This window comes from Tachysurus vachellii, chromosome 20 (assembly GCF_030014155.1).
Source record: "Tachysurus vachellii isolate PV-2020 chromosome 20, HZAU_Pvac_v1, whole genome shotgun sequence".
Taxonomy (NCBI): Eukaryota; Metazoa; Chordata; class Actinopteri; order Siluriformes; family Bagridae; genus Tachysurus; species Tachysurus vachellii.
This window is the reverse complement of record NC_083479.1, coordinates 1,602,353-1,630,000: the sequence shown is the minus strand read 5'-3', so window position 1 is coordinate 1,630,000 and position 27,648 is coordinate 1,602,353. Positions and strand designations below refer to the sequence as shown.

General features: G+C 40.7%; 1 protein-coding gene across 1 annotated transcript in view; it reads right to left on the bottom strand.

Moving 5' to 3' along the window:
- Positions 1-27,430, bottom strand: part of pcdh1a (protocadherin 1a) — a 69,690-nt gene extending 42,260 nt beyond the window's left edge. The window contains exons 1-3 of the mRNA XM_060895221.1: positions 26,808-27,430; positions 18,723-19,541; positions 16,079-18,265 (exon numbers count right to left, since the gene is read on the bottom strand). Coding sequence (XP_060751204.1) covers positions 16,079-18,265; positions 18,723-19,514 — 2,979 coding nt within the window. The 5' untranslated portion in view covers positions 19,515-19,541; positions 26,808-27,430. The remainder of the gene's footprint in view (positions 1-16,078; positions 18,266-18,722; positions 19,542-26,807) is intronic.
- Between the last annotated feature and the right edge of the window lie 218 nt (positions 27,431-27,648).

Below are 27,648 nucleotides of genomic sequence, written 5' to 3'. Positions count from 1 at the left end.
TATGTATTCCTTATCAAACTAAAGCCAGTTTTAACTCATTCTCTAGGCGTTCTCTAATGGCACACGCAGCCACGGCCTTATTAGATGTACACGGATCTATTATCATGAATTCTGCCTTTGAAAACTGTGACTGAACCCAGATCAAAAGCATGCGTTTCGTTCTGAATCTATAGAGCGGAAAAAAATTACAGACACCGACTTCCAACCCACATACAGACCTGATGAAACAAAAAAACAGCATGAGATCATGCTAATGCAACTTTATTACACGCAAAGCTTGATAGAGTATGTCAAAGAAAGTACGAAAGAAAGAAAGAAAGAAAGAAAGAAAGAAAGAAAGAAAGAAAGAAAGAAAGAAAGTGTGACTAGAGCAAAAATAGATAGCTAACTAAGAAAGAAATGAATGCATGAACGAATGAAGTAACGAACACACACAAAAAAAGAAAACATTTGTGGCTATTGAGTGAAAACGGACCAAGGCATTGACTTGTATCTAAGAGCCGGTTGTGATGAAACAAAATGGGGCTTTCTGTACTGTATATAAACTATGAACACAGTTCAAAGAAAATGTTCACAGAGCTTTTAATACGAGATGTAAAGAGAGCCAGGGACACGCAGCGTACAACTTCTCATAAAACCATTACAGAACAGTTTTTCGGTTCATCAGCTAACCATCCACTGAATCTGTACCGAGAGATTAAAGTCGGAGGTTTTGTCCGAGGGGCGTATAAAGCAAATGATGGCTGAAGGCCGTGGCGAGAGCACAGACAGAATCTACGTCGGAAAGATTGAAATTCATCCCAGTCGGTCTGTGTGAAAACACATCGATATGAGCCTGGGCAAATATTTCCATGCTTTGTTGTGCAAGTAAAAATAAAAAAAGAGCTCAATAGTGTTTTTTTTTTGAAATCCCCATTTTTAAAAACTTATTTTTTCATTTCCCCTGAGAGTGCTTCATAGAAACCAGGCAGATCTCTCTCTCTGATTTTAATGCAAGTGTTTTAACACTCAGGGTAAATCAAGCTGTGCTGTGCGGGTGGTGCCTATGAGGGGCACTGTAGCCCTCGCGTGCGACAGTTGTGCTGCCATGGCGACTCACGACACAGAGCCATCTTGATCTGATCTCCGGCTGTGCTGCTATGGCAATAGTAGAATACAGGACAAGAGCAGTTTATCAATTCAGAGCCCAGCTGAGCTGCCATGGCGATGACAAAAAATCAGAGCGGCCCCAGCATACGCCCCTGAGGAATCCCAGCTGTGCTGTTACAACAAAATACCGCCCAGGAGCCATGCAGATGTGCTCGGTCTCACAGCAGTGATGACGGCAGAACACAAGGCGCACAGTTCATACATTTTTATTATGCTTTTTTACTGTATGCAAGTTTGCAATGAAAAGGACGGTGATTATGAGAAAGCAACAGATAACTAAAGAACCTGACAACGCATCCAGAAGCAGATGCACGAGGCCAGGCCCAAACGGCCAAGGCTCCAGTGTCTGCTTTGTAGCTAGTAATTAACTTTATCAGACAATGACACGAGTCGCTCAGGACAGCATGTCCCTCACAAGTGAACAATAGCATACAGTATGTTTTGGCGCTTGAGAAATCTCCAGTGGGGGTTTGTTTGCTTCATATAGTGCTTGTCAAATCCTAGTTGACATTTTATATGGATGCTAATCAGAAGCAATATGTCCCTGGGCAAAAGCCTTCAATTTCTGAAAATCGTTTTGCTGTAACATGAGAAGCAGAACAAAAAAAAAAAGAACAATAACACTGATACTAACACACTGATATACTACACAGTCTCAGAAAAAAACTGTACCTTTCCTGTGGTACAGTGAAACTTATAGTGATACGGCTTAGTTCCCTTTTTTCTGAGTGTGCAGTTCAGCCAGTAGAAGTGACCATCACTGGTAAAAGAAACATTAGCAAATCGCGTGAAATATGATTAATGCAAATGTTTTTCTATTTTGGTGGTTTTAGTGGGTTCATGTTATCTCTTGCCTGAAATTCGCAGACAGAAATCGGAAACAAGGCCATTGCTCTGCTCTCCAACCCAACAATTATGTATTGTTTCACCACCCATTTTTACCCTTCAGACTCGACTTGGTTTACAACGTATTATTTGCAAGTTTCCAAAATTGTCATCAGGCGAAGGACTACACAACGCCCACACTTTCATCTCTTAGAATCTATTACCACTATGTATAACCGTATCAGATCATCATGGGAGCGTGAATCTATTCAACCTGCTGCTGAAGTTGGTTGAATAGAATTATCAGATAGAGTACCTGGGTCTTGGTCCAGCTTTGCTCTTAGTTAGTGTATCTTAAATATTGTCTAATCTATCTAGTCGTCTCTGTTATATAAAATAAAATATATGACCATTAAATGAATTTATTCGCTTTTTATGTATTTATTTTGCACTTAACCCTCTGGAGTCCATGAACGTGTATACGTGTTTTGTGGCATAATCTCCTGTTAAGGCCGAAGTGAACTTAAATTACACTTTCAGTTTCGATCGTACAGACGAGAGCAATACATCAATCGAATCTGTAAAGGGTCTACGTTTATTTGTATACACACATAATAACAACAAAACACTGTGCTTTTGTAGAATAAAGAAAATAAATCTCGGTCTCGGTCACCACTCTTCACACACACATAAATAAAACAACCCGAATCTCAGCGAATACTTGCCTCAAATACAAGATAAATATATGCATAGAAAGCTTGAAATGTCGACTTTTAAATAAACAAATTCAAGTCTTCAAGTCAAATAATCTATTTTTATGTAATCCGTATGAAAGTAAGGAGTGGTCCGGTTTCTCCTGTTTCGCCTCATTATAGCTAATGAGTTCCCGCCTCCGTCTGAGCGCGCTGTTCATATGCAAATGAACTGAGGTGATTGAAGTAATCACGTACACGCCCCTGAGACACAGGAATGACTAAGTACATGAAATCCGGACCTGTGTGATTTGAAATGCCTTGGAAATGCCAGGCATGTTATGTTCACTTGTGTGTTCAGCTGAAAAGGAACTGTTTCCTAGAGTGGCACAAAGATGTATAACTGTTCAATTCTGTGTCCTATGTGACAGAGTAGGTTAGTGGGCTTCTACAAACCTTACACCTTTTTTTATCTTGCACTCTTCCTGTTGACACTTTTTTTTTGTTGCACAATTTTGCCCTGATTGCGTCTTCTGTGTTATTACTAACTTCTAAAGTGATTTTGTGTGATAGTTAAATATTCGAAATAAACTACAAACAAAAAATATACACATTTATTTTGTCCTCACATTCTTTCTTGTAACTCCTCTCTCAGTCACATACCTGCCTGAAAGGCTCATTATGCAGCTCATTATGCGGGCCTTTGTCTTCTCAGGTGTGAATCACATTAATATTCATGATAGTTGACGCCCACTCGCATACAGTATGCCCTTTACAAACAAAAAGTGTCTTAGAAAATTTAAATCAAACATATTGTTTTCTGTGAGCGAGTAAACAAGACGATGTTCACATAATTTTGAAGCAAAAACTCTCAAAAGTCCTGTGAACCGATGTTCTGTATGTGTTTTAGGGGGTTAGGTGACCCGCGAGTCGTGGATCGCACCAGAAACAAATATGTTTTCCCATCAGCGCTGGCTCCGATCTTTCACCCAGGTGTCTCATTGGGTCTTAAAATGCACTGCTGCCGCCAGTGAAAATGCAGCAAACAGTAAATGCTGTTTTTTGTAGCAACCGCATACACCAAAGAGCGTTCCATTTCAATTACCCCGGAAATGAGGTAAAATATATTTGCATTTTGGGCGGGAGTAAAAAGATCAGATTGATATCCGATTCGCCAAGACACATTTATGTGGCCTAATGTAAATGGAACAGTTTTAACAAATCAGATAGCTATCGGATCAGAGAAAACACATGAAGTGACCAGGTGTAAAAAGGCCCTTATGGCCTTATTCAAGTGATTCAAAATGTTTAATTTTTCACTAACCACACATAAACATTGTTTTCTCAAAAACACAATCATGTACATACATGCTGCTCACATATTATTGTAGTCCAGTTTGTGCTGATTACAGCGATATTACACTTTAGCCATTTATGTCTTTATAAGCAACTGAAAAAAGCACAAATATCAGGGTATGACAAAACTTCTCCAAGCCCTAAAAATACCCTAAGACCTCAGAGGGTTAAAGAGGAAGCTAAATGACCTATCAGTAGAAGCTTGTCATCTGTAAAGGCATCTACAAAATCTTGATTTTTATCAGATCAAAATAAGAAATATTAGATCTATTTGCCCATATTCAACTTGTTAAGATATTATTTGTGTCTGATTCATCTCAAGGTTTCTACCTCTTGAGGGTGAAAAGACGAGAAAAAAAGTAGTACTACTTCAGCGAGTACGGTATTCAAAGCAAACAGAATACTATAAATATTTATTTATATATATATATATATATATATATATATATATATATATATATATATATATATATATATATATATATATATTCCCAAAAATGATCAAATGCTATGAATATTTAAAAAAAATCATGAGTTTATTGGACATTAAAGTCCATACCCCACAGTGGGAATTCGTTCATAAGAACGAAGCAGTCTACATCCTAGGGCTCTCTGATTACACTTCGGATTACATTAAGGTATTACTGATTGCTTTCTGTCTTCCCCAAGGAAAACAATCAATATTATTCTCGATTCTCTGTGATGTAAGAAGCAATTCAACATTAATTGCTCTTTCGGGTATACTGTTGTGTTTTGCCTTGATATTGGGTGTTGGATCGTTAATGCTGTAATACTGTTGCGTTGGTTACCGTGGACCGAAGGTACACAGTGCGGCTCGGTGTACGTCTCCGAGCGTGTGGTGGTGGAGAGGATTTGACAGAGTGGGGCCATGGCATTAGCATAACCGTGGTGAGAGTGGAGAGAGGAAGATAGACAGGCTCACTGAGCAACGGGGCAAGTCTGCTGCTCACCTCTCTTATCAGTCTGCAGGGCCAGGCTTCAGAAAAGGGTGAGGGGTGGGTTGGGGTGGGGGGGAGACTGGCAGAGAGAGATGGAAAGAGAGAAAGACAGATAGCGAGATGGAAAGAGTGAGAAAGAGAGGGAGAGTGAAAGCAGAAACAGAGGTAGCCAAGCAATTAATTGTCTTCACAGCCTGGCATTTCATTTCAACACTCAAGCAAAGAAAGTCTATTACAGGAACAGGATGATCATTAAAACCCACCAGTAATCACACTCACACAGAAAAAAAAAAAAAAAAAAAACGTTCCCCGTTTCCTCCATCGCTGTCATCGACCCTCCAAAAACAGTCATTTTCCCCTGCTTCACAGTCACTAGACTGGAACCAGTAGATTGAAAAATAATAGCAGTTCTGATGGCCCTCTAGGCAATCGCCGTGCATGCAGATAGATACAGAATTTCAAGTTTGGAACTCGGGTGAACACAAGAGCAAGGGAGCATGGGTTTAATTTCTGAAATAAATGTCTGGCATGAGTGCAAGGCAGGGATCGAGACCCCGCCCCGGGCTCTTCCACTTCCGGACATGCTGAGCCGAGAGAAATGCAAAACTAGTGGACAGGAGAAATATGAGTGTGGGCAACGAGACAGAGCAGGAGAGGAGAGGAGGACAGCAGAGAATTGCAGGTGGATGAGGGATGGGCATCGGCGGTTGGTGGAGCGACGGAGCAGTTCATTTGTCACTGTCAAATTGGTTCGCTTTTCGCTCATAACTAGGAGGATGGAGCGCGGCCCGTGAAACCCCCCCGGAGGGCGGTGCAGAAAACTGCATAGGTTTCTAACAGCAAGCACGGGAAGCCGTCCTTCATCTGTAATATGCAGCTGCACGTCTGAATCAGCATGCTGACTGCGGTGTGGATGTAAGGTTTATTCATTGCTTTAAGACTAAACTTGTAAAAACAAAAGTAAAAACTTTGTTTGTCTGAGAACAGAACGATGACAGGACGACATGTACAGGGCACATCTGGAATGTTTCACTGTGATGGTGGTGAGATAAAAATAAACATTCATTCATCTTCTACCGCTTATCCGAACTACCTCGGGTCACAGGGAGCCTGTGCCTGTATCTCAGGCGTCATCGGGCATCAAGGCAGGATACACCCTGTACGGAGTGCCAACCCATCGCAGGGCACACACACACACTCATTCACTCACTCAATCACACACTACGGACAATTTTCTAGAGATGCCAATCAACCTACCATGCATGTCTTTGGACCGGGGGAGAAAACCGGAGTACCCGGAGGAAACCCACCGAGGCACGGGGAGAACATAATCGAACCCCCAACCCTGGAGGTGTGAGGCGAACATGCTAACCACTAAGCCACCGTGCTCCCTAAAAAATAAACAAATAAATAAATTTCTCTTTTTCTCACTATCCAGAATACAAGGCCTTGGTGGGTGCAGAATCGTCCGGACGCTGACGTAGCACTCCTCAATGCGTTGCAGGCAAAATTGCACATACTTGTTTATTGGCCCAGTGTTCAGACTGAGTGCTGAGTGCATAATGAATGGTGGAGTATATCTCCTGCAATAAACATCCTCTCACACTCTCTCTGACTCACACATTCCCTCTTTCTCTCAGGCTCTTGCTATAACTCTCTCTTTCACTCACAAACGTTCCATCTCGCTCTGATTCATTTTACAGGTCCTGAGGGAGGTAGCAGGTAGGCCTGAGGTTACAGGTTCAGCCCTGACTGGGGACAACATTGCTTTTCCTTCGGCAAGATAATTAACCTGAATTCTTTTGGGTATCCAACCACATAAATGTTAATGAGTAAACTGCAAGCCATGTAAGTTAATCTGGAAAAGGGCATCACTTTTCACCAGCACTATAAGGTTCATAAACAAGGCACAATGTACTCTTATCACCTATAATTCACACTAGGTGGGATGATACTTCTTTCTCATTGATGGCATATGTGTTAAAGGTGTAGTCTCCGATGTTTGAGAAATGCTTCAGAAAACTGAGTCGGGACCAACAAACTAAACAAAAATCAAAACAAACGTGTAGCCAATGAGCAGAAAGGGGCGTGTCTCGTCAATATGGGCGGAGAGAGTGTTCAGTGCGCATGTGTGACATTAGCAGAAAGCGGTTTTAACATTGACATGGAGGATAAAAACAAAGAAAGAAAGCGAATAAAGACTTACGATAAGGTAAGAAGTAGGACGTGTTAATATAGGATCAGCTTTCCAGCGCTGGAGAGAACTGAAGGAGCAGGAAGTAAGTAAAGTTGGTCACATATTCACAGATTGGAGTTTCCTGAGTCAATAACTCCTGAGCTAAACACTGTTACTACACAAATAACACCTCTTTTCTATCGTAGTAATGTAGAGACGCAGCTACAACCGTGTTTTGTGTAGTAACAGTGTTTAGCTCAGGAGTTATTGACTCGGGAAACTCCAATCTGTGAATATGTGACCAACTTTACTTAAGACGCCGAGGCGCTTTTTTCCTTCTCGATAGGTGAGTAACGTTGGTTTTGTTTTGTTACACAGAACTAATATATGCCTTTGTCCTTTACATGATTATGCTTGTGTGTCATTTTTGCTTGTTTGTTTATCTACAATCGTATTGTTCTTCCCTTCAGCTATGATAAAGACACATTTCTTTCCATTAGTCGCCTGGGTTACATATGTATGTGTGGGCGGAGCTATCAATACAGGGGTGGGACCCGTTTGGGTTAGGGGCGTGTTTGTTTTGGTGATTTCAAATGTCAACATTGGCTTTCAAACATCGGAGACCCCACCTTTAATTGTCCTTCAACAACATTACTTAGTTACTAAATTACCTTTGTACAACAGGAAAAGGTGTCAACAGAAAGAAAACTCTGTCTTCTTCTTTTATTCTTGTGACGACGCTACAAAGTGATGAGGTCAAAACCCTGTTACCCCGATTACATCTAAATCTCCACTCTGTCTGAAAGAAACCATGTAAATAAGGACATATGGATGTTTGGAGTGTCAGTAGTTATATGCACCTTCTCTTAAGATTCAATGCTTAAAGAGCACCGCAGCTGTGGAAACCGCCTTGTAATGGTAAAGACATTATTGTTGATATAGTCGTGGAGGAGGCTGTGATGATTAGGTTCACTATAACTGAGACATGGAGCAAGACTCAAACAAATTGTCAGTTAATTCAAATTGAATCCTAGCATGAGAACACGACTACCTCTATGTGCGTGTCCTCTCCCGTTGCTTCTACTACTATTTATCCAATGTTTTAATGCACTTTAATTGAATTTCATCATCCAGACAAGTGCTTTCAGACAGACGATTATCACTGGAGCTTCGTCCACTGCTCTTCCTCGCTTAAGAATGCCTTTGATACTGAATCATCTCTGGATGTTCTTCAGTCGGACTGCTCACAGCATCCAAAACTCAGAGAAATGAATGGATATTTGGTTAGATCTCCCCCCCTCCCTCCCTCTCTCTCTCCCTCCCTCTCTCTCTCTCTCGCCTGTCAGATGAGGGATTCCAACATGGTGGAAAATATCGACCGTGGATCAAGTTCAGCCATGTCATCCAAAACCAGAGATTATTTTAACATACGGTGGGAGGAAGGTTCCGGAATCAATGTTGGAAGGAATATCCCCCACATCAACACAAAACACACACACACACACAAGCAAAAATCAAGTCGCATATAAAAAAGTGCTACTACTGTCCCACGCCACAATACTAGTATACTTCATAGTTAAAACTTGTCTAGTATTAAAACTAGTTATGTGTGTTTAATTTTGCCAGGCAATTCCTGTAAAGATTGTGTCTGATTAGCATGAGAAGCAATTTCTGTATAGATAGCAAGCAATTTGCACGATATACAGATATACACATTCGTGATATGTAACTTCTGATATTCTTGCAAAAGGTGCTTGTGGTAGACACTGTACAGTATGACAGCAAGCTTATCTTGATCGCCAGTGTAAGTGAAAGTGAAGTGACGTGACATATGGCTAAGTATAGTGACCCATACTCAGAATTTGTTCTCTGTATTTAACCCATCCAAAGTGCACACACAGCAGTGAACACACACACACACACACACCGTGAACACACACCCTGAGCAGTGGGCAGCCATTAATGCTGCAGCGCCCGGGGAGCAGTTGGGGGGGTTCGGTGCCTTGCTCAAGGGCACCTCAGTCGTGGTATTGCCGGCCCGAGACTCGAACCCACAACCTTACGGTTAGGGGTCAAACTCTCTAACCATTAGGCCACGACTTCCCTATATACATGTTGTCAGTACCCATGTCAGATTACCAATAAGTCCCAGTGAACAATTTAGATATCAAAATATATTTCTGTATTTTGGTGCTCATCTTTTGAAACGTGGCCAATACCTGGTTCTGGTTTAGTTGAGGCAACAAAAATAAAAGCTTTAAGAAAAGTTTCCAGACTTAATATAATAAAATAAATAACCACATTACTTCTACTGGTCAGAAGGTAAAATAAGACATACTATTTATAGATCTGTGTACATTCTGTCTGCAACATTACTAAAAGAATCAAACAGGTCTAAAAGGCCAGAGATATTCCAGTAATGAATTCGCTACTTCACCTCCACGTGCGAAACTAACTCGGTCCAATTACGATTTTACAGCTAAACATTACTAGGTCCTGATTCCATTTGCCATTTTTTTTGTCTAGATCCTTTCAAAAACTCTATTTCATCTCTGGACCTTGATTGGGCTGAACTCCATGTCCCTGCCTTTTGACAAATGCAGGCTGACACTTCAGAACATTTCACACTGTGAGAGACGTCTTTCAACCTTTTTTTAAAGACTTGTGCAATTAAGCACCGATACGAAACAGCAGAGAAAATCTTCCCGCAGCAATCCGAGAGCAAGAAAAGTTCAATATTCATGAAATATTCTAATATCCTGAGCCCCCAGTAGGACGAACAGAGAGAAATAATGATCATTCCTCATGTCAGCCAGAACATTCGGCCATGGAGAGAGAATTATGCAACATCACAGTTCACAAGCACTTCTCTGTTTTTTTTTTGTTAGGGTTTTTGGTAAGTGGATTATTCTCCCAAGTGGGACATGTGGAAATTAATGTTCTCATACACGTCAGAGACTGGAATCATTTGCATCATACGATATTTAACATCTCTGCCTGTAACCATGACCGCGATACTAATATGCAGTTCAAACTGTTTAAACATAGAGAGTAATCAGTATTTTGCTGGTAGATCTTTAATCCAGGAAGTCAGCTCCCATGGAGATGGTGCTAGTTTGCATTTCGTCTGGAATTCTCCTTTGGTGAAGCCGTCAGCGGAGTCTGTTGGTCGACATCTCAATGCTGGTGAGACAGCCTCCGAGCAGACAAACGAGTGATTGACAGGCCTCTGAAGATGGCTTTTTCAAAGATCGATTTCTCTTTTGCTTTCTTGTTTATTTGGTTCCCGGGGTTGTGATGTGTGATTGAATTACTAATAGCGCTGCTCGGGGTGGGGGGTGTTGGGGAGGGGGGCTGTTAAGGTGTAATAATTTTTGCATGACTTTAATGGAAACCTACGTACTGTTCAAAATACTTTGACATTTACAAATGTAACATTTACAAATGCAGGAACATGCAATTAAATTAGCGGCTAATAAAATACCCTGGTCATATAATGCCTTTAATACAATACTAAATTGCAGCTCGAGCCCTATAGCTAATATAGACCCAAATATTATATGCATAACATGCAGTGGTTTCCCTGAGTAGCTTGTAATCTGCATTATTTATGAATGAAGAATTTGAATAATGAACCTGGATTGCATGTGTAACGGCACACTGCCCTCAGCACATGGCCTTAGAGGTGTCCATGCGATTGTATACTTCCCTAATGGAGCTTAATGGATTGTGTGCAGCTCTCTGCTGCTCTAATGGGGTGAGATGCCTGAGGGATCTTTGTTGCCTGGCTTTCTTTCTCTCTTACATCTGACCTGCAGTTAAATGCACGTGTGAAAAACAGACTTGGCTTCCTCAAATACACGTCTTGCCTGACGGCACAGTAAAGACTTAGAATGTCCAGCATTTATTATCCTCCAAATGACAAACTATCATTTGTAAACTGAAGAAGCCAGCCGTCTGTCAAGGCTTGTAGTCATTTTTAAGAAGTGAAAACAAATCAAGCTAAGGGCAAAAGTCAGACAGGAAGAGATCAGTTATTTGTTTTATTTATGACATTTTCATTTTTTTAATAATGCTGTGAAATGTAACAACAGCTAGAACGGCGCTTACTGTTCTTGCTTACCATGGCAACGTGTGGGATGAATAAAAGCTTATCCCTGCTGACATGCGAGTGCGATGACGGGACATTTACATCATACAAAGTTGATCATCTTTCACAATCTATCTAAAACAATCCTAGGATGTATTTGTAGAGTAAACAAGCAGAACATGCTAGAAGGAAATGGAGTGACAGACAGAGAGAAAGAGGTAGAGAGAGCGCACAGAGAACAGAAAGACACCACGGAGAGAACGAGAAAGTCAAGTCCTGGGGAAGGAAAAGAAGTACCGTAGCACATTATTGAAGAATGCTTTGGCAGTAAGCTGCTTATTGATAAAAAGCGCTAATCTGGCTGGTGGAAGGTAAGGAGCGTAGCACGTGTGATGATGAAACATCTGAGCTAAAGGCAACACCATTAGGGAGTTGGGTGTCCTTAAAGCTTCACCTGAAGCTTTAGTATTGTGTTTATTTTTAAGGTATTTTCACACAAAAGTATGAACCTGACCTCAGACTGCTTGCAGAATTAGATGCCATGGTGCAAGGCCTGAGGAAAGCTAATTCACCATTTACGATTCCACTTATGGAGAATTATTTCCTGTTCCCCATGCACACCGCAAGATGGTAATTTGATGTGATGAGACATTTTAGATCTTTCGAACGGTGGAGATATTAAAAACCTGGGAAGATAACGATAAGTGAAAATCCTTCCAAAACAAAGTTTACATAAAAGCCGCTTCTCGGGTTGTATGAAGAAATGTATTAAAAATGTATCTGACTGTGAGCCTTTGGATATTAACATTATCGCTGTTATTATTGTCATTCTCATCTGTGCATAAACCGGCAGTAGTCTCACATCTCCATACTACCGCTGTATGCCGTTTCCATCCGTTTCTACAACAGCATCAGGAATCACATCCTTCGATCTTCAGAGCAGGTCTGTTCTGCCCTTTAAGTATTTCCTCAGCATGAGCTGTAATCTCTTTTAGCAGGTAATAATGTGGATGTTAGATCAAATCTCCACCTTGCTCACGGGGGCCACAGCAAGAGCAGAAGGTTTTGTGCAAACCGTTTCTACCACTCCACCATGCAGTTTCAGAAAGAGATGCTTTAGAGAGGAAGATTATCCGAATACCACTGTGAACGTTCTGCTAGGAAATCCTGATGCGCTTGTCAGAATCCTAAAAATTGATTAGCCTAGACTGAAAACCAGACTTTTCTTTATTTACAGTGGAAACAATTCACACCGGTGAGATGTTATGAAGCGTTCCGGAAAGACCACCTGATCCGAAGGTAGGGAACTGGACACGGGCCAGAAAGTAAGCTGATTCATATCAAACAATGCTAAGAGCAATCGACAGGTTCTACCTTGAGTGCATCTACTGTCTTATTTCCACCAATGCCCTGGACAAGATCACTCATTTGGAATATGTCTGTCCAGTGCACTAAATCCCTAAGCACTTGTCCAAGGGAATCGATTTCAAAGTGTCAGCCTAGACCATTCAATTGGTAAGTGCCTGCAGAGACTAGACCTTCCCTAAGAGACAGTGCAGAGAAGTCCTCAAACACCGAATACATAATAAGCTATTCTCTTTTCTCACCTTATTAGCCTTCCCCCTGTTGACAAGATCACTCATATATGGTGCTGCACGTAACCGAACATAACTACGGGATTCCTCATTAGTGGCTTAATTTCCCTAAGTGTCAAATGTCTCAGTTGTAATTTATTCAAAACATATTTGTTTATAATTGCTTGCTTACGTCTTCCCTACAGGCAATAGGCAGTCTTGATCTCTCCCTGTCTGAGCCTAGGAGGCCAGTGGATCTGATGGTGGATTACACAAAACCCCCACCCCACCCAGGGGGGCGAGGGATACAGGCATTGTGCTCTAATGAGCAGCAGCTGAGGGCATTATGGGATGGAACCATCCAGGGAGTGGAATTTGAAAAGGTGGATACCAGGTTTGAAGGGTTTACAAGTGCATTCTGTTATGGATAACTGCCAGCTGGAGCAAGTGAGAACAGATGCTCAAAAATTGGGGATTCTGAGACAGGTCTAAAGGCTTTCTGCACAAATCCAAAACTGTGTAGGGAAGGGAGTATATGTAGGAGAGGGTCAGAGAACATCGCAGTATATTTTATGGCTTTAGCTTCTTTACACTGTGACCAGGTTGATACTCAATTCCAGAAAGGCTCGATTCCAAGTATAGCGGAAATATTTCACTCATGAGAAACACACAAAGAGAATAGCTCAAACAGAGCAAGACGTCGAGAAGCGAAAAGAAGAATACTCTACGGATACTCATAAGCTTTTGATGACAGATCTTCCAATCCTTCAGACTCACATGCGACAGCATAGAAGCTGTGTGTAACACGGCTTAGTTTAACGACATTATTTCAGCTGCAGCAAATATAAGGGAAAAATTATGAGCTGCCATTGCTTGCTTTCCTCCCATGGAGCAGCACTGGACGGTCACAGCAGGCTGGCAGAGGAGGTTTGGGGAGTAATCTCCCGACACTCGAGCTGCTAGAGTTCACGCTGGGTAACGAAGGTTAAGCGATGTGTTCCATTAATTAAAGCCTGCCCCAAAATCCCTCCCGCATCCCTGCTTCCAAATCCTGTGGAACTACTCGTGTCTGAAGTTGTGCTGAGATGAAGCACAGAGCATCATTGGGCACAACATTACACTATCTACATGTTATAAGGGATTTTTATTGTGTGGATTTAATTTAAGCAAAGATTTAAGGCTTCACAAGCTCTCACTATACACACTTAGAAAAATAGCTGGAATTGTCTTTCCTTGGTCTATAGTTTTGTGAGTTTCTCAGTCTATACCAAAAAGAGGAGAAAGACATCGTTAAAATAAAGAACAGTATCTTATATGAGAGTATTTAAATAAAACTGACCAAAATAAATTCTTCACTTTCTTCCTTAATCTACTTATTCATACTGACAGAGTAGGTTCTCTGACAGACACTTGGTTTAACTCGGGAAAGTGCTGCCTCTCTCGATTTCATTAAATATTTATTCATACGCTAAAATATACTATGGGGAAAAATGGTCTGTGAAACCTGTACTGATATATGAGTCATGCTTCTGTATGTTACGTAGTCGCTAAAAAGCCGTGTGGAGAAAAGAAAAAAAAAAAAAAACAGGTCAATTCAGTAACTCTGACAGCTGCACAAGTGTTCTCCTCAGCAACTTTCACAAAATCCAAGACATTTTGAACGTAGAAAGAAAAGGCTCAGGGAAAACCCTTGATCTGCCACACACTGACATACAAACACACACGTACGCAGACTTTCAAACAAATCCCTCTTCACGAAGTCTGTGTGAATTGTCCGTTCAGTGGGGCTTTTTTTTTGCACTTTTGGATCAGGCTTCCCAGACAAACAAACTCCCTTTAATGATCATTTAAAAAGCAGGACAGTGAGTAGTGAAGCCCTCCCTATGTTTATAGTCTAATCTGACCCTAAACTTAATCCCAGCAGTCCAGCTGTTAAGACTAAAGGAGCATGAAAACCCGACCGAAACCAACACCCGATTAAATCTTCACATCCCACAACGACACATTGTTAAGTGCACTACCATTAGATCGGTCACCTAGTTATCTGTCGCTTCACACCCGACTTCAGTTATTAATATTTATTTCGGTCAATCTGTTCAGACTGATGTGGGAGAAAGAACCCTCACACGAGTTCACATCTGCTGAGAGATATCGCATGAGTTAACATCTGTCCCTGTTTTTGTACTCCTGTCACTCAGCTCTGCCATGGGTTCAGACATATTGCAGAGTAATAATCAGATGTTTAAGTGAATAAAGAATACAGGTCAGTCAGTATTCTTCACTGATGTGCAAAAAATGCAAGCGATTTTAGACTCCATGGGAGGCACACATGGTATGCTTTGCTGGAGCCTATTGTCACTTCCATGCCATATGCTGTCCATCACAGTGGCAGTGCTGCTCTGGGTCACTCTTCTCTCCAGTCAGTAAGTCCATAGGGCCTGCACTTACCCCAACTGTCAGCTAGCATCTGCTGGTATTATCAACCAGCAGGCTGGTACTGACAAAGCCAGAGTGTACACATCCTCAAAATATGTCTCATGCTTATCCCATGCCTTCTAACCATCAATAACATGTTCACTCTGGAGAATAAGCCTTACCTAATAGTGCTTCAACACACACACACACACACACACACACACACACACACACAACAGTCTGCTTCAATAAATTAAAAAATAACTTAAGCATCATTTGCTTGTCGAAACAAAATCAGTGTTCAAAATGTTCAAAAAAAAATTAGCAATGGACTTCCTGGAAAAAGATCAAATACCGACCAGTCAAATTATCGACCCTGTGAATAAAGCAGGAAGGCCGACACAAACGATAAAGAAAAATAAGAAAGATCAAAGACACAAACTAAATATACTATAATAGGAAAGTACTATCTGGTCCAAAGGTGGATTTCTGTATCATTAAATATAACAAAATGTACGATGGTATGATGTATATAGAATAAATAAAGAATTATTTCCAGTTTTTACAGCCAATTTGAAGTTTTGTCTCTCTGTCAAATTCAACTAACCAATTTAGCAAGCAATACATTTATATTTGCTCCGAGGTTTATTTGATCATTTTAAATAAATGACTAAAGCAAACTGTTATATGAAAGTTTACTACAAACTGTCTCTGCTATATGACAATTTACTACAAATTGAGCACGACTAAGCTATTTTTTGAGAACCGTAAGCACGTACAAAAAAGGCAGTCACTAGGCGAGAACAACAATATCTTCAGATAATACATTTGTAAACACTCACCGATTTTGTGCTGTATTTCGGCTGATTGGTCTTGTAACTGTAATCCGAGTACTGGTCAGATCCAGTAGAGTTGTCATCTCGTTCTGTTCCCACAAAGGTATTGGTGGCAGGGAGCTCCTGAACAGCCTGATGCTTCTGGGAAGCAGATGGAGACTGGGCCTGAAGTTGGATGGATGGCAAGGGTGAATTCGAGCGGTAATGCCTGCCCAAGTCAGGGCTGCCAGGTGGGTAGGTCAAGGGCAAGTGGATCCTAGGGCTGTCATTAACCCCATCGATGTTGAACTTCAGACTCTTTTGGAGGCTGACCTCTTCATCTTCCCCAAGAGGTTTGGGTGACTTTGGTGGCTTTCCCTTTCTTCCCTTTTTACCCTTAATGCTCTTTGGTCCTTGTTTTGGTGCAAACAAGTCCTTAGTCTCCTTTTTGCCAGCTTGATAACCGCTCTTGGTTTCTCTTTGGAGGCGATGTCTGATGAAGACTACCACTATAATTACCATTACAACTCCTGCCACACCAGCCAAGCTACCATAAAGAATGTTGCTTCTCTGAGCAGCTAGACCATAGTCAGGGTCACCCGCAATGTCTGTGTCCAGTGGAGTGTATAGGCTATGCCCTACTAGGCCTTCCACTAGGCTGATATTGGAAATGGTCTCATTGACATAAATGTGCACCAAGGCAATTGCATGGCGTGAAGGCTTACCCCTATCACTCACCTTAACCACCAAGCGATGCAGACCTCCATGCTTCCGAGTCAGTTCCTTGCTTAGTTTGATCTCTCCATCAGAGGGAGAGATATAGAAGAGCTCATGTGGGTTCCCCCCAGCAATACTATAGACCAGCTCAGCATTAGAGCCAGAGTCTATGTCTTCTGCCTCCACTACCTCAACTACAGTATCAGGTGCTGCCAGGGGAGACAGAGGTTTGAAAGAAGAATTGGAAGGTTTGGTGACAACAGGTGCATTGTCATTCTCATCAAGTACATTGATGGTCACACCAACATAAGATGACCTAGGGGGTTCTCCTCCATCTACTGCCTTGAGTCGGAAACTGTAGCTGCTTTCTTTCTCCCGGTCAAAGGATATACTTGACAGAATTGTTCCTGTTCCGTTCTGTACTACAAACTTTCCAACATCTGGTTCGACAGAGAGCTGCACTTGGGAATTTTCTCCTTTATCCATATCTAATACAGTCACCATGCCAACCGGGCTTAGTGGTGGCATGTTCTCCAGTACAGAGAAGCTGTAGGTACTAAGCATAAACTTGGGATCATTATCATTCCTATCCAGTACATTGATCACAACAGTAGCGGTACCCTTGTGGCTAGGAACACCTTTATCGGTTGCAGTAACACGGAACTCATAACGTTCTTTGTGCTCACGGTCAAGTGGGCTCCTGGCTCGTACTTCACCTGTGCTAGGGTCAATCTCAAAGAGCCCCCTGGTTGATGAATCTGCAACAATGCTGTAGATGAGTTCTGCGTTGGTGCCACTGTCCGCATCTACGGCAATAACATCAAGAACCTTCTCTCCAGGCTGATTCTCTTCAGCAAAATCTATTTCAAACACTGGAGGTGAGAATATGGGAGAATTGTCATTAATATCGGTCACCTGGACTTTCAGGGAGTTGGTGCTGGACAGAGCTGGGTTGCCTGAATCCACAGCTACTATCTCCACCCGGTACTCCCTGACTCTCTCAAAGTCTAGTGGTGTGGTGGTCTGCAGAAAGTACTTCTTCTTATTATCAATAGAGGAATCACCAGCTGGTCGGAGCTGGAATGGGACATCTCCTGCTACCACACAAGTCACAACAGCATTTTCTCCCTCATCCTTATCGGACACTTGCACCAGAGCTACCGCAGTGCCCACTGGCATGTCCTCTGGGATGTTTGCAACGCCATCACTATGGGTCCTAAGACCAATACCACGGATCTCCACAGCAGGTGCATTGTCATTCTGATCAGTTACCTCAACAGAAACATACGTCGTTGAGCTTTTAGGTGAGGGACCTCTGTCCCGTGCAATAACATGAAACTTCAAGCTGTTGATCTCCTCACGATCCAATGGGCCTTTTACGTATATGATGCCTGTGGAACGGTCAATCTGTAGCAGTTTTGGCACTGGGTCACTGGCTTGATGAATGATGTATTCAATTTCACCATTTGGTCCCAGATCTGAGTCATTGGCCTTGACCTGTAAAAAATAAGTAACAAATAAGCTGTCAAAAATAATAATCACAGCTTTATTGAGAATTAATTTTCCTGACGTTCTCATTTAAAAACGTTTCATTAATAATGTAATTTAAATAATAAAGTACAGTTTTTTCTAATGTTTTTTTAAAGCCACTGAAGAAAACCGCCGACAGAAAATTGTTATATCAACAATTGTACTCATGAAGAAATAAAAAGCATATAAAAAGGACAGAGTTGCTCCAGGAGGAAAAAAAAATGTTAATTTATTCTAGATTTTTCAAGCAATTAGGCTTAGGTGAACTCAGCCAACAACACACTGCTCTGTTTATAAAAAGCATCAAAGTAAAAAGGGAGGCAGTTGAGGGGGTTGAAACAGCAGTGCTCATTAAAACACCTCCCACTCTTCTTTTCTTCTCTTGCTGAGATCTAAAGGTTAATAGTACTGTATAGATTTTTACCTGTAATACTGAGTGTCCAACAGGACTATTTTCTGAAACCTCAGCTTCATAGGACGATTTCTCAAACTTGGGTGCGTTGTCATTGGCATCAGTGACGACGACTCTCAGCAAGGCACTACTGTAGCGAGATGGGCTTCCCCCATCCACTACTTTGATGGTCAGGTCATAGGAGTCTTTCAACTCCCTGTCCAGATTTCCCATCACAATGAGCTGAGGCAATTTCTCACCCCTGTCATCTGCTACTTGTAGGCCAAAGAGAGCAACAGCCTCTGGTCCGGCAGTGAGGGTATAGTCGGCTACACCATTACGCTCTGTATCTTTGTCAGTGGCCAGCGGGATAGAGAAGGTGGCTCCCATGTGAGTGTTCTCTTGCACAGTGAGAGTGAGGACAGGTGATGGAAACTGCGGGGTGTTATCGTTGATGTCAAGCACCTCGATCCGTCCCTCGATCAGCCGGGGGCTTTGGTTCAGGATGAGATCTGTGACAGAAACCTCAAACTCCAGAAAACATGGCTTTCCTTTCATCCGACAGTCCTTCATTGTCTCTCTGTCGATGGGGATTTCAGTGGTAAATATTTCCCCTGTTTTTCCATCCACTCGCAGGTAAGGGGTGCCCACCTCCAACTTGTACAGGTGTCCAGAGTCTGGTAAGCCCTGATCAGCCGCCAGACTGCCTATCAGGGTGCTTGGCGGCTGCTCCTCACGCACCCGGTACACGATATTACCCAGTGTGCCACGCCCAAAGTTCAACACTATTGCCCATAGCAGATACAATCCCACTGAGAAGTCCATGATGCCCCAGGGAGGTAGCAACTTAGTCTGGAAAATATCAAGTAAGATGGGGAAAATAGGTTAAATCATAAACATCAGTATAGTTCATAAAGATTATCAACAAACTTGTAAAAACAGATATTTCAAAATCCTAATGTCCTATCTCTGGATAAAACTGATCTCGCATACACAGAGCATCTTTGTTTTGTGTACAATGTAAACAGTAAATTTATGTAATATTATGTTAGGGAAAGATGGGTTTAATTCCTTGGTACTACTAAAAATGTTCCATCCTCTGACACAGCATATCATAATATTCTTCAATTTAGCCCATGCAACAAATCCAGTGTTTCTCCTAAGACTCATCCTCATTATTGCCACCAGTAAACTGCTAATTATTACCCTTTTGAATGGCTGTCCAAGATAAGCTGCTTTTGGAAATTAATGATTTAACACCAGTAATAAGGCAGTTCTTAATGGGCTTTTTATTAAGAATGTATGTGTGACTATGCTCTAAAACAACAACTCAGCATAGTTTCAGATTATTTACAACCTCAGTAAGACTCGGCTCTTAACTGGACTGTAATGTATTTTTCCCCAACATGTACTTAACTTAATACAAAATTTACTAGCAACAACTGTCTTATTAGCATGGAAGACTATGGATCAAGAATAGTTTACTTAAAGCGAGGGCTTTCGATTCATCCGTAATGCTAAACTGGAAGAGAGCTGATGAGATGACAGATGTGGTTAAGCAAAAGAATATTTACACGGCAGGGCACTACTGAGCATCACAGTGTGAAACCAATCCTTTGGGATATTGAACAAACAAACACTTTTTCCTTTAGTTGAGCATAGCCTTTATCTCAAAGCACAGCTTCACTGTAAATTTTAAGAGAGATCTCCATTTCATCTCAGCTCTGCAATTTCAAAGCTATTTTACACACTGTAATGTGTAATGACAGATTTCTAACCTGCTATGCACTCTCTTAATGAATACCCTCTATTGTAGCGTCTGCTTTTATCCACATTCCCCAAGCTGAGGCATTATGTTTTCAGCCTCCACATTATTTTTAGTCGTTAATTATTTCCTCTGCGAGCGAACTCCTTGTTGTTAGTCGAAAGGGAAGCGGATGGGTTACTGAGTTGAGTCTTAATGCTTTGACAGGTCACTCCTTGAAAAAAACTTGTACACCTATGTGTAAACAAAGTACCGGTGCTACAATGGTATAAACTTAGATCAATACAGTGTTGTACCTTCATGCAATCGCTCTTGGTCTGAAGCAAAGCAAATCAAATGAGTGTAATACAAAATAGCTAAACATCGGAAAGCTTTGTAATCAGATCAGAAATCCAATTCCTCTGTATCTGCTGAGATTGGGATTGTGGCATATTGACGAGCTAATTGCTCATTTATTGATGTGTTGCTTTTTTTTGCATTTGCAGGGCAGCCGAGTGCCCATTTGCTTAGTAGGATTACATGTTGGGTTAAAAACATGATTCGAAAGTGGGGCATAAACCCACTTTCCAAAGGCCCGAGCAATAACTTGTGCTACTTCAAGCTATGAGATGAGAAATTTTTACAAAAAAGGTTAATGACTGCCTAGAGACATGATACATGAACTAGAATAATACTGTTTTGGAATAATAATAACTATATAATAAAGTATACATGTATAACGTTTTGCTGTGCGAGAGCACATTTGAGAAAACCCTCTTACTAAAACATAACAGGCTGCTGCAAAAACTCAATTCCACAAAATCCACAAGAGAAGGGAAAATATTTATGTGAACTAGAACTAGAAAATATTACCCTTACGTCAATTAAAGTCTTCATGCACATACATTTCATTTAAAAATAGGTTCGTTTGAAATCGGGTTTACTTTATGCTGCTTTACTTTATGCCGTATTCATAATAACTTGCAGATACTTTATTTGACAGCGATCATGTATTTGTTTACAGGCACAGTGGCTCAAATACAATTCGTATAACCAAGGAAACCTGATCCTAACCTCTGCCACTTTATTCTTAAGATTGTGTTTTTTTCTGCTTACACTTTTCCTGCTGCAGCACAGTCATGTGTACTGACTCAATGTCCAACTTCATCAATCAACTGGAGAACACAAATCCCTGAAAGATAGTCAATACATTTCCTCAACAGCTAAGGCAAACAAATGTCCTCCTGCATTTGTCTTCCTGCATTTGTCTTCCTGCATTCTTGTCCAAACCAGAATAAAACATAAAGCTTAAAAATATTCTGGAGACATTAAGATAAGAGACTTGCCAAACTCCCCCTGCTTCCGTGTGCTCCGTCAACCCCAAAGTAAGAATGTTTAAAAAAGTGCTAAGCACACAATTTAAAATGCTGTTGATTGTGCGTTACTCCTAGTTGCTACCAAATAAATGCCTATTCTAACAGTTTTAATTCTGTAAGACAGGAAATATTTTTGCTTCTCTTCTCTTTTTTTTCATTTAACCTTTATCCTATGCATGGGTGTGAGGCGAAATCCAAATCCTGCTGAGAATTAAAATCCAACAATGGCATTCCTACAGTCCTGTGGACTAATCTCATAACCCTATGCACCTAGAAACCATTGCTTAATTTCTGAATACTATCAAACATAAGTGTAGGGCTGAGCGGTGAAACAAATATATCATACGATTATTTAAAACAAGATACACAATAGTCATCAAAGACATACAGGATATGTTTGTTAAGAAACTTCTAGATTTCTAAAATAAATCTTTTATATTAAACTCTGCTTTTAAAGATGTTATTTTGTGTATGCAAAAACAAATTATTTCATTCTTTTTTTCTGCCGCTTATCCGAACTACCTCGGGTCACGGGGAGCCTGTGCCTATCTCAGGCGTCATTGGGCATCAAGGCAGGATACACCCTGGACGGAGTGCCAACCCATCACAGGGCACACACACACACTCATTCACTCACGCAATCACACACTACGGACAATTTTCCAGGGATGCCAATCAACCTACCACCGTGCCCCCCCTCAAGAGAAACACTTGCTAGCTATTTTAGTTCTATGTTCTATAACAGCGTTTAAACAGTTAATATTATTTTAACTCTAAAACCCTCTAAAGTCTACTTTAAACACTTTCGTTTTCATCACAAGGTCTCAAGACTACTTAACTATTAATAAACCTTAAATTGAAATGCTTGATGTTGATGCTAAGCACCTATCAGGTTAAAAATGAATTAAATTTAAAAGCAAATTTCCTATTTCAATGCCTTTAATTCTCAGCTCATATTTATCTTAGCTAGCTAGCATGGTTGTCTGTTAGGTTTCTCTACACAGCATTATACACCACAATAATGCTGTGGAAAAATATCTTTTTAATGGTTTAGATCTGTGGTGTCAGAACGATAATACGAGTGCTGATTTAGCGCCTTTGCAACCAAAGATCGCCTACACCAAGTGATGCATCTCAATCAGCTTCCTAGATCCCTAGGTCATGAATCAGTGGCTCACAACTCACTGGGCACTGATGACTCAATTTCTGGTGACGTGACGTACTTCTGTTGTGAAAGTCACTGCTGACATTTATCTATAACAGACAGGACTGAAATCATTCAGACATTTTTTACATTGTTTAAAGTACAATATGCAAAATACTTTAATATTTATGCTACATAATTTTGCCTCTTTAGCTAACAAAATATATTGAAAGTCAAATAAAGTTTAAATTGTTAACGTAGTCATTCGAGAGCGACAACCCCCCGACATTTACGTACGAGTTTGTCTGTTGTTGTTTTTTAAGTTGAGATATTTCAGAACATTTTATGTCATTTACAGTTATGGAACATAGTGAGTGTTGTTATGAGCGTTGTTATGAGCATTCTGGGATTTTTTTTTTAAGAAGCAAACATTTCAGTGTTGTTGTTACAATGCACTGAATCTTAAATTAATAAAGTAAATCACTAAACATAGCCCATACTCTTCTAAATGACCCCAGATAGCAGAATTAATGATCACTACACTAAGGCTGGGTGATAAAACGATAACGATACGTATCGCGATAGACACGTGATGTGTTCGATAAAACGTTCGATATTTTTTATTATTCTTCGGAAGAAAACAGAGGTTGCGAAGCACGTTTGGCTGCATTAACAAAGGCACTCGCTCTCTGGTAACCTAGCAACGATTAAGAGATAATTGTTAAGCGTTCATTGTGACTTTAGACTTATGTTTACATTTTAATTATTTGAGTTTTCCATGGTTGTTGACATTTCTGTCTTAATAACTGAGGGGATTATGATCAGAGGAAGGTAAAGTTTAAAATAAAAATGTTTAAATGTAATATATTTTTCTCCTGGTCCTTATTTTAAATGGGTCATAAAAAATATCAATTATTATCGATATCGTCCGATATGAAACACTGATATCGTGATACAGTTTTTAGCCGTATCACCCAGCCCTACACTACACTATACAGGTGTAGAAGTATAGAGACAAACAATACTGCATTGTGTTGAAAGGGTGCCTGGTAGATACTTTTTCAGTATCCAGGTGAGATTACCCAAGAAAGTGAGACTTGGCTGTGGACTGGTTTTAGGCCATGTGAGTCTGTAGGGTATATGTGCTTATGCCATTTGGCATTTATCTAATGCGTGGACTTGAGCAGTTGCGGGTTAAAGGCCTTGCTCAATGGTCCACCGGTGAGAGCTTGGCAGTGCTGGCATTTGAACTCACAACCTTCCTCTCAGAAATCCAACAACTTAACCGCTGAGCTCCCACTACCCTGGGGACCAGCCACAGCAGAAGATGGTGAGTCACAAGTGTATCTGCAGTCTCCAAGGAGAAGTAAAGTCATTTAATTTGCAAATAAACACAAGTAAAATCTAACTGATATCGCACTCTGATTTCGACCAAAATGTTACTGCCATCATTTCATTCACGCTTCAAAAACATTCCTCATCTGTAATTTAATAGACATTTACTCTATAAACTACAGGACACATACTATATTATAGATATACTACAGATACCTTCAAGATACCCTTAATACCCCAGCATCAAGAACTGGTTTATTTAATACGCTTTTTTCTAAGAATGTAGAGTGCATTAAATCTATACGTTCAGTCTTATCACAAAGTGCAAAGCAGCTTGTACTGAAGGATTGAATAAATTGATTTACAAGTAGGTGACTGTATACTTGCTTTGCTGTGCAGTTCAAAGTGCCACATTAACCAATCATTTAATCTTCATCATGCTCGAGATTTGTTTTTGCACGATGTTTCAAACCAGAAACGTACAAAGTACACCGTATACTCATAACGATGTGTTTATCAATGTAGATGTATTGTAAATAACGGTGTATATTTTCCCCACGGTAGGGGTGGAGGTCAGTGCAGGGGGTAGGGTGTAGGGGTTAGAGGGAGTAGTCACAGCTCAGATAGAAGTTCAACACCACTGATAAGGAGGTGCTAGCAAAGATATGTGTCAGCATCTCTAGTGATTCCTGTGTTATTACATAGAACTATTATGTATATATAAATGAAAGCAACTATTACTGCATAATAGGTTGGAACCTGAGTCTTAATGATACTTAATGATAATGAGATCTTATGGGATGCTCTGTTTTGCCAGCAGTGATGCTCAACAAAAGCAGTAGCCAACCATTTTCAATACTGTCATAATGCATTTAAAAAAAAATCAACTCTTCGTTCCAGGTCTCAGTTAGTAATCCCTGCAGCAAAAAAAAAAAAAAAAAACACATGTTGATGCACCGGCTTTATTTCCACACCTTGCTTAATTATTTTTTTCGTTCAGCACCTGAAACTTAATATGCATGAAAATGCAAAATCTCCTTTCAAATCCCAGGGTTCTGCTAACCGTAATTAAAGTTCATGCTGGACATTTTATCGTCCTTAAGCGTTGTGACCTTTTGTTGTTTATTTTTTTTGTTTTTTTTTCCCCCCTTCATTTTACACAGCACTCTAAATCATGTGTTATCGCATTCATTCAGGTTCAACAGGTTTAGCATTTTAGCGTGGCACGCTTCAGTAGTTTATGCACACTATTGCTTTCCCCACCAACAAATCCACTCAACCTTGGCATCTCATCGCAGAAAGGTGCATTTGCATTAATAAATGAATTAATCCGTGCGTGCATTCGTTCGATTATTCGTTATGAACACTATTACCTTACTATAAAAGCACGTGTCATCTGAAATTAATTTTATCATCTTTATCTTTTAATGCTTCACATTTCCATGATGCATATTTAATAATGCAAACTTCATACATTAGGGCTCTTTATTTATTAGCTTGTACTACTGCACGAAGTTTACCAGGCTGTTAACCCCGGACTTTAGATTTCATTTGTGAAGCCAGATCCATTTGGGAATAAATTATGTTAAGGCAAATGGATCAGTGAACCTGGTGAAAAGCTGAGGATTCTGGGGGATTTAATTAACTTGATTTTTTTTTTTTTTTTTGGATATTGTTACTAAAAGCAAATTCTCTAAATGGCTACAATACCACAAACAAAAAAAATCTAAATTTATTTATTTATTTATTTTGTGAAGCAGGTTAAATGTGGTGATCCTGAAAATGCCTAAAAAAAATCTGCCATCATTTTAAGGCAGTGAGTCTGGAGAAAGCAGAGAGATGGAGCATGACGGTTCTTGGGGTGTAGTAAACCTCTGTATGCCTGATTTTCTCAGATTTGTTTGAGAGTCAGTCTGTATTTTTGTCCAAGCACGGAAATCAATTACTCTCTAAGTGGATCAGAGTGGTATTACTCAGGAAATATGCAGTGTAATGTTACTCGAGCCTGCACCCCTATGGGACCGAACATAAAACAATCCGGAGCAAAAAAAAAATAATGATAATAATAAAAAATCCTTTATACCGTGCTGCATGAGCTCTGATTGTAAAAGTGTCTCACGGTTCCGTGCATCCAGATTCAATCGTGCCATATTTGTTCCCATATCGCTCCCTATGAGACTCAATCGAATCGAAGGCAAACAAGTGTCAGTGGACTAATTATGCAAGCAAACTGCATCCTAATCCTCCGACGGATCTGAAGCGTAAACGTACATCCAAAGACGCACGACGCGAACATGACACGTTTTCCATCCTAATCGAGACGTAAAGACATTTTTTTCCCCCTCTCCTTCTCTCCGTCTCTCTCTTTTCTTTTCCCGACACCGTTTGTACGCTTCCCGTCAGTCTCAGCTACGCCATTTAGACGTGAATTCCTCAAGTGACATCCGTCCGAAATGGAAAAGGAAAACGACGCTAAATGACGCGATCTGTAAAAGTTCAGAACAGAATAGCGGTCTTACCTCCGTGGACCACTTTATCTTCTCCTCCTCCTCCTCTTCTTCCTCTTCTTCCAGTGAGTCTCGGTGTAAAAAAAAAAAAAAAAAAAAAGGATGGAGATTAGCTTACTGCTTGCTTTCGGGTGTCTCCAGACTCGAAATAAATAAATAAATAAATAAATCCGGCACAGCCCCTTTCATATACACCATCCAGCCATGAAGAGGGGAAAAGAAAAGAAAAAAAAAACAGCAGCAACAAGAAAATCCTTCACGTCGATGAAGAAAATCCGTTTAAGTGACTGTTTTATTCGCCTCCGCCATTCTGACGAAGATTAGCAGAAATGCTAACGATAAATGTCTGAGGTAAAAAAACAAAAAAACAAAAAACGATAGACGGTGAAAACAAACAGTGTTTAAAACGATGTAGGAAAAGTCTTGAGGTTTGTAAGACACCGACACACGACAGGACGTCACTCGGGTCGTGTCTCGTCACAGAATAAACACTTTATCTGAAGTAATTTCTCAAGATATTTCCCGTGAAAAGGTGATGATATAAAATAAACACGCCGTATTTCACTAAAGTGTCCCTCAGAAAACACAGAGCATATTATACCGTACTTATCTGACTGCGAAAACGGTTGCAGTTTGGGTTTTTTTCCCGTCCACAATCTGAGTGAAATCCGTGCGGCTTCTCCTCCGGTTTTTTTTTGGGGGGGAAAAAAAAAAAAAATAAGAGACTGAGGCGATTCTTTAGCGCTCGGCTCCGTGCGCGCGCTTCCCGCCGGAACGCTCGAGCGCGATGAGAAGGAGGAGGAGGAGGAGGTGATGAAGATGATTTGGGGGCGTGGCTTAACAAGTCCCTCAG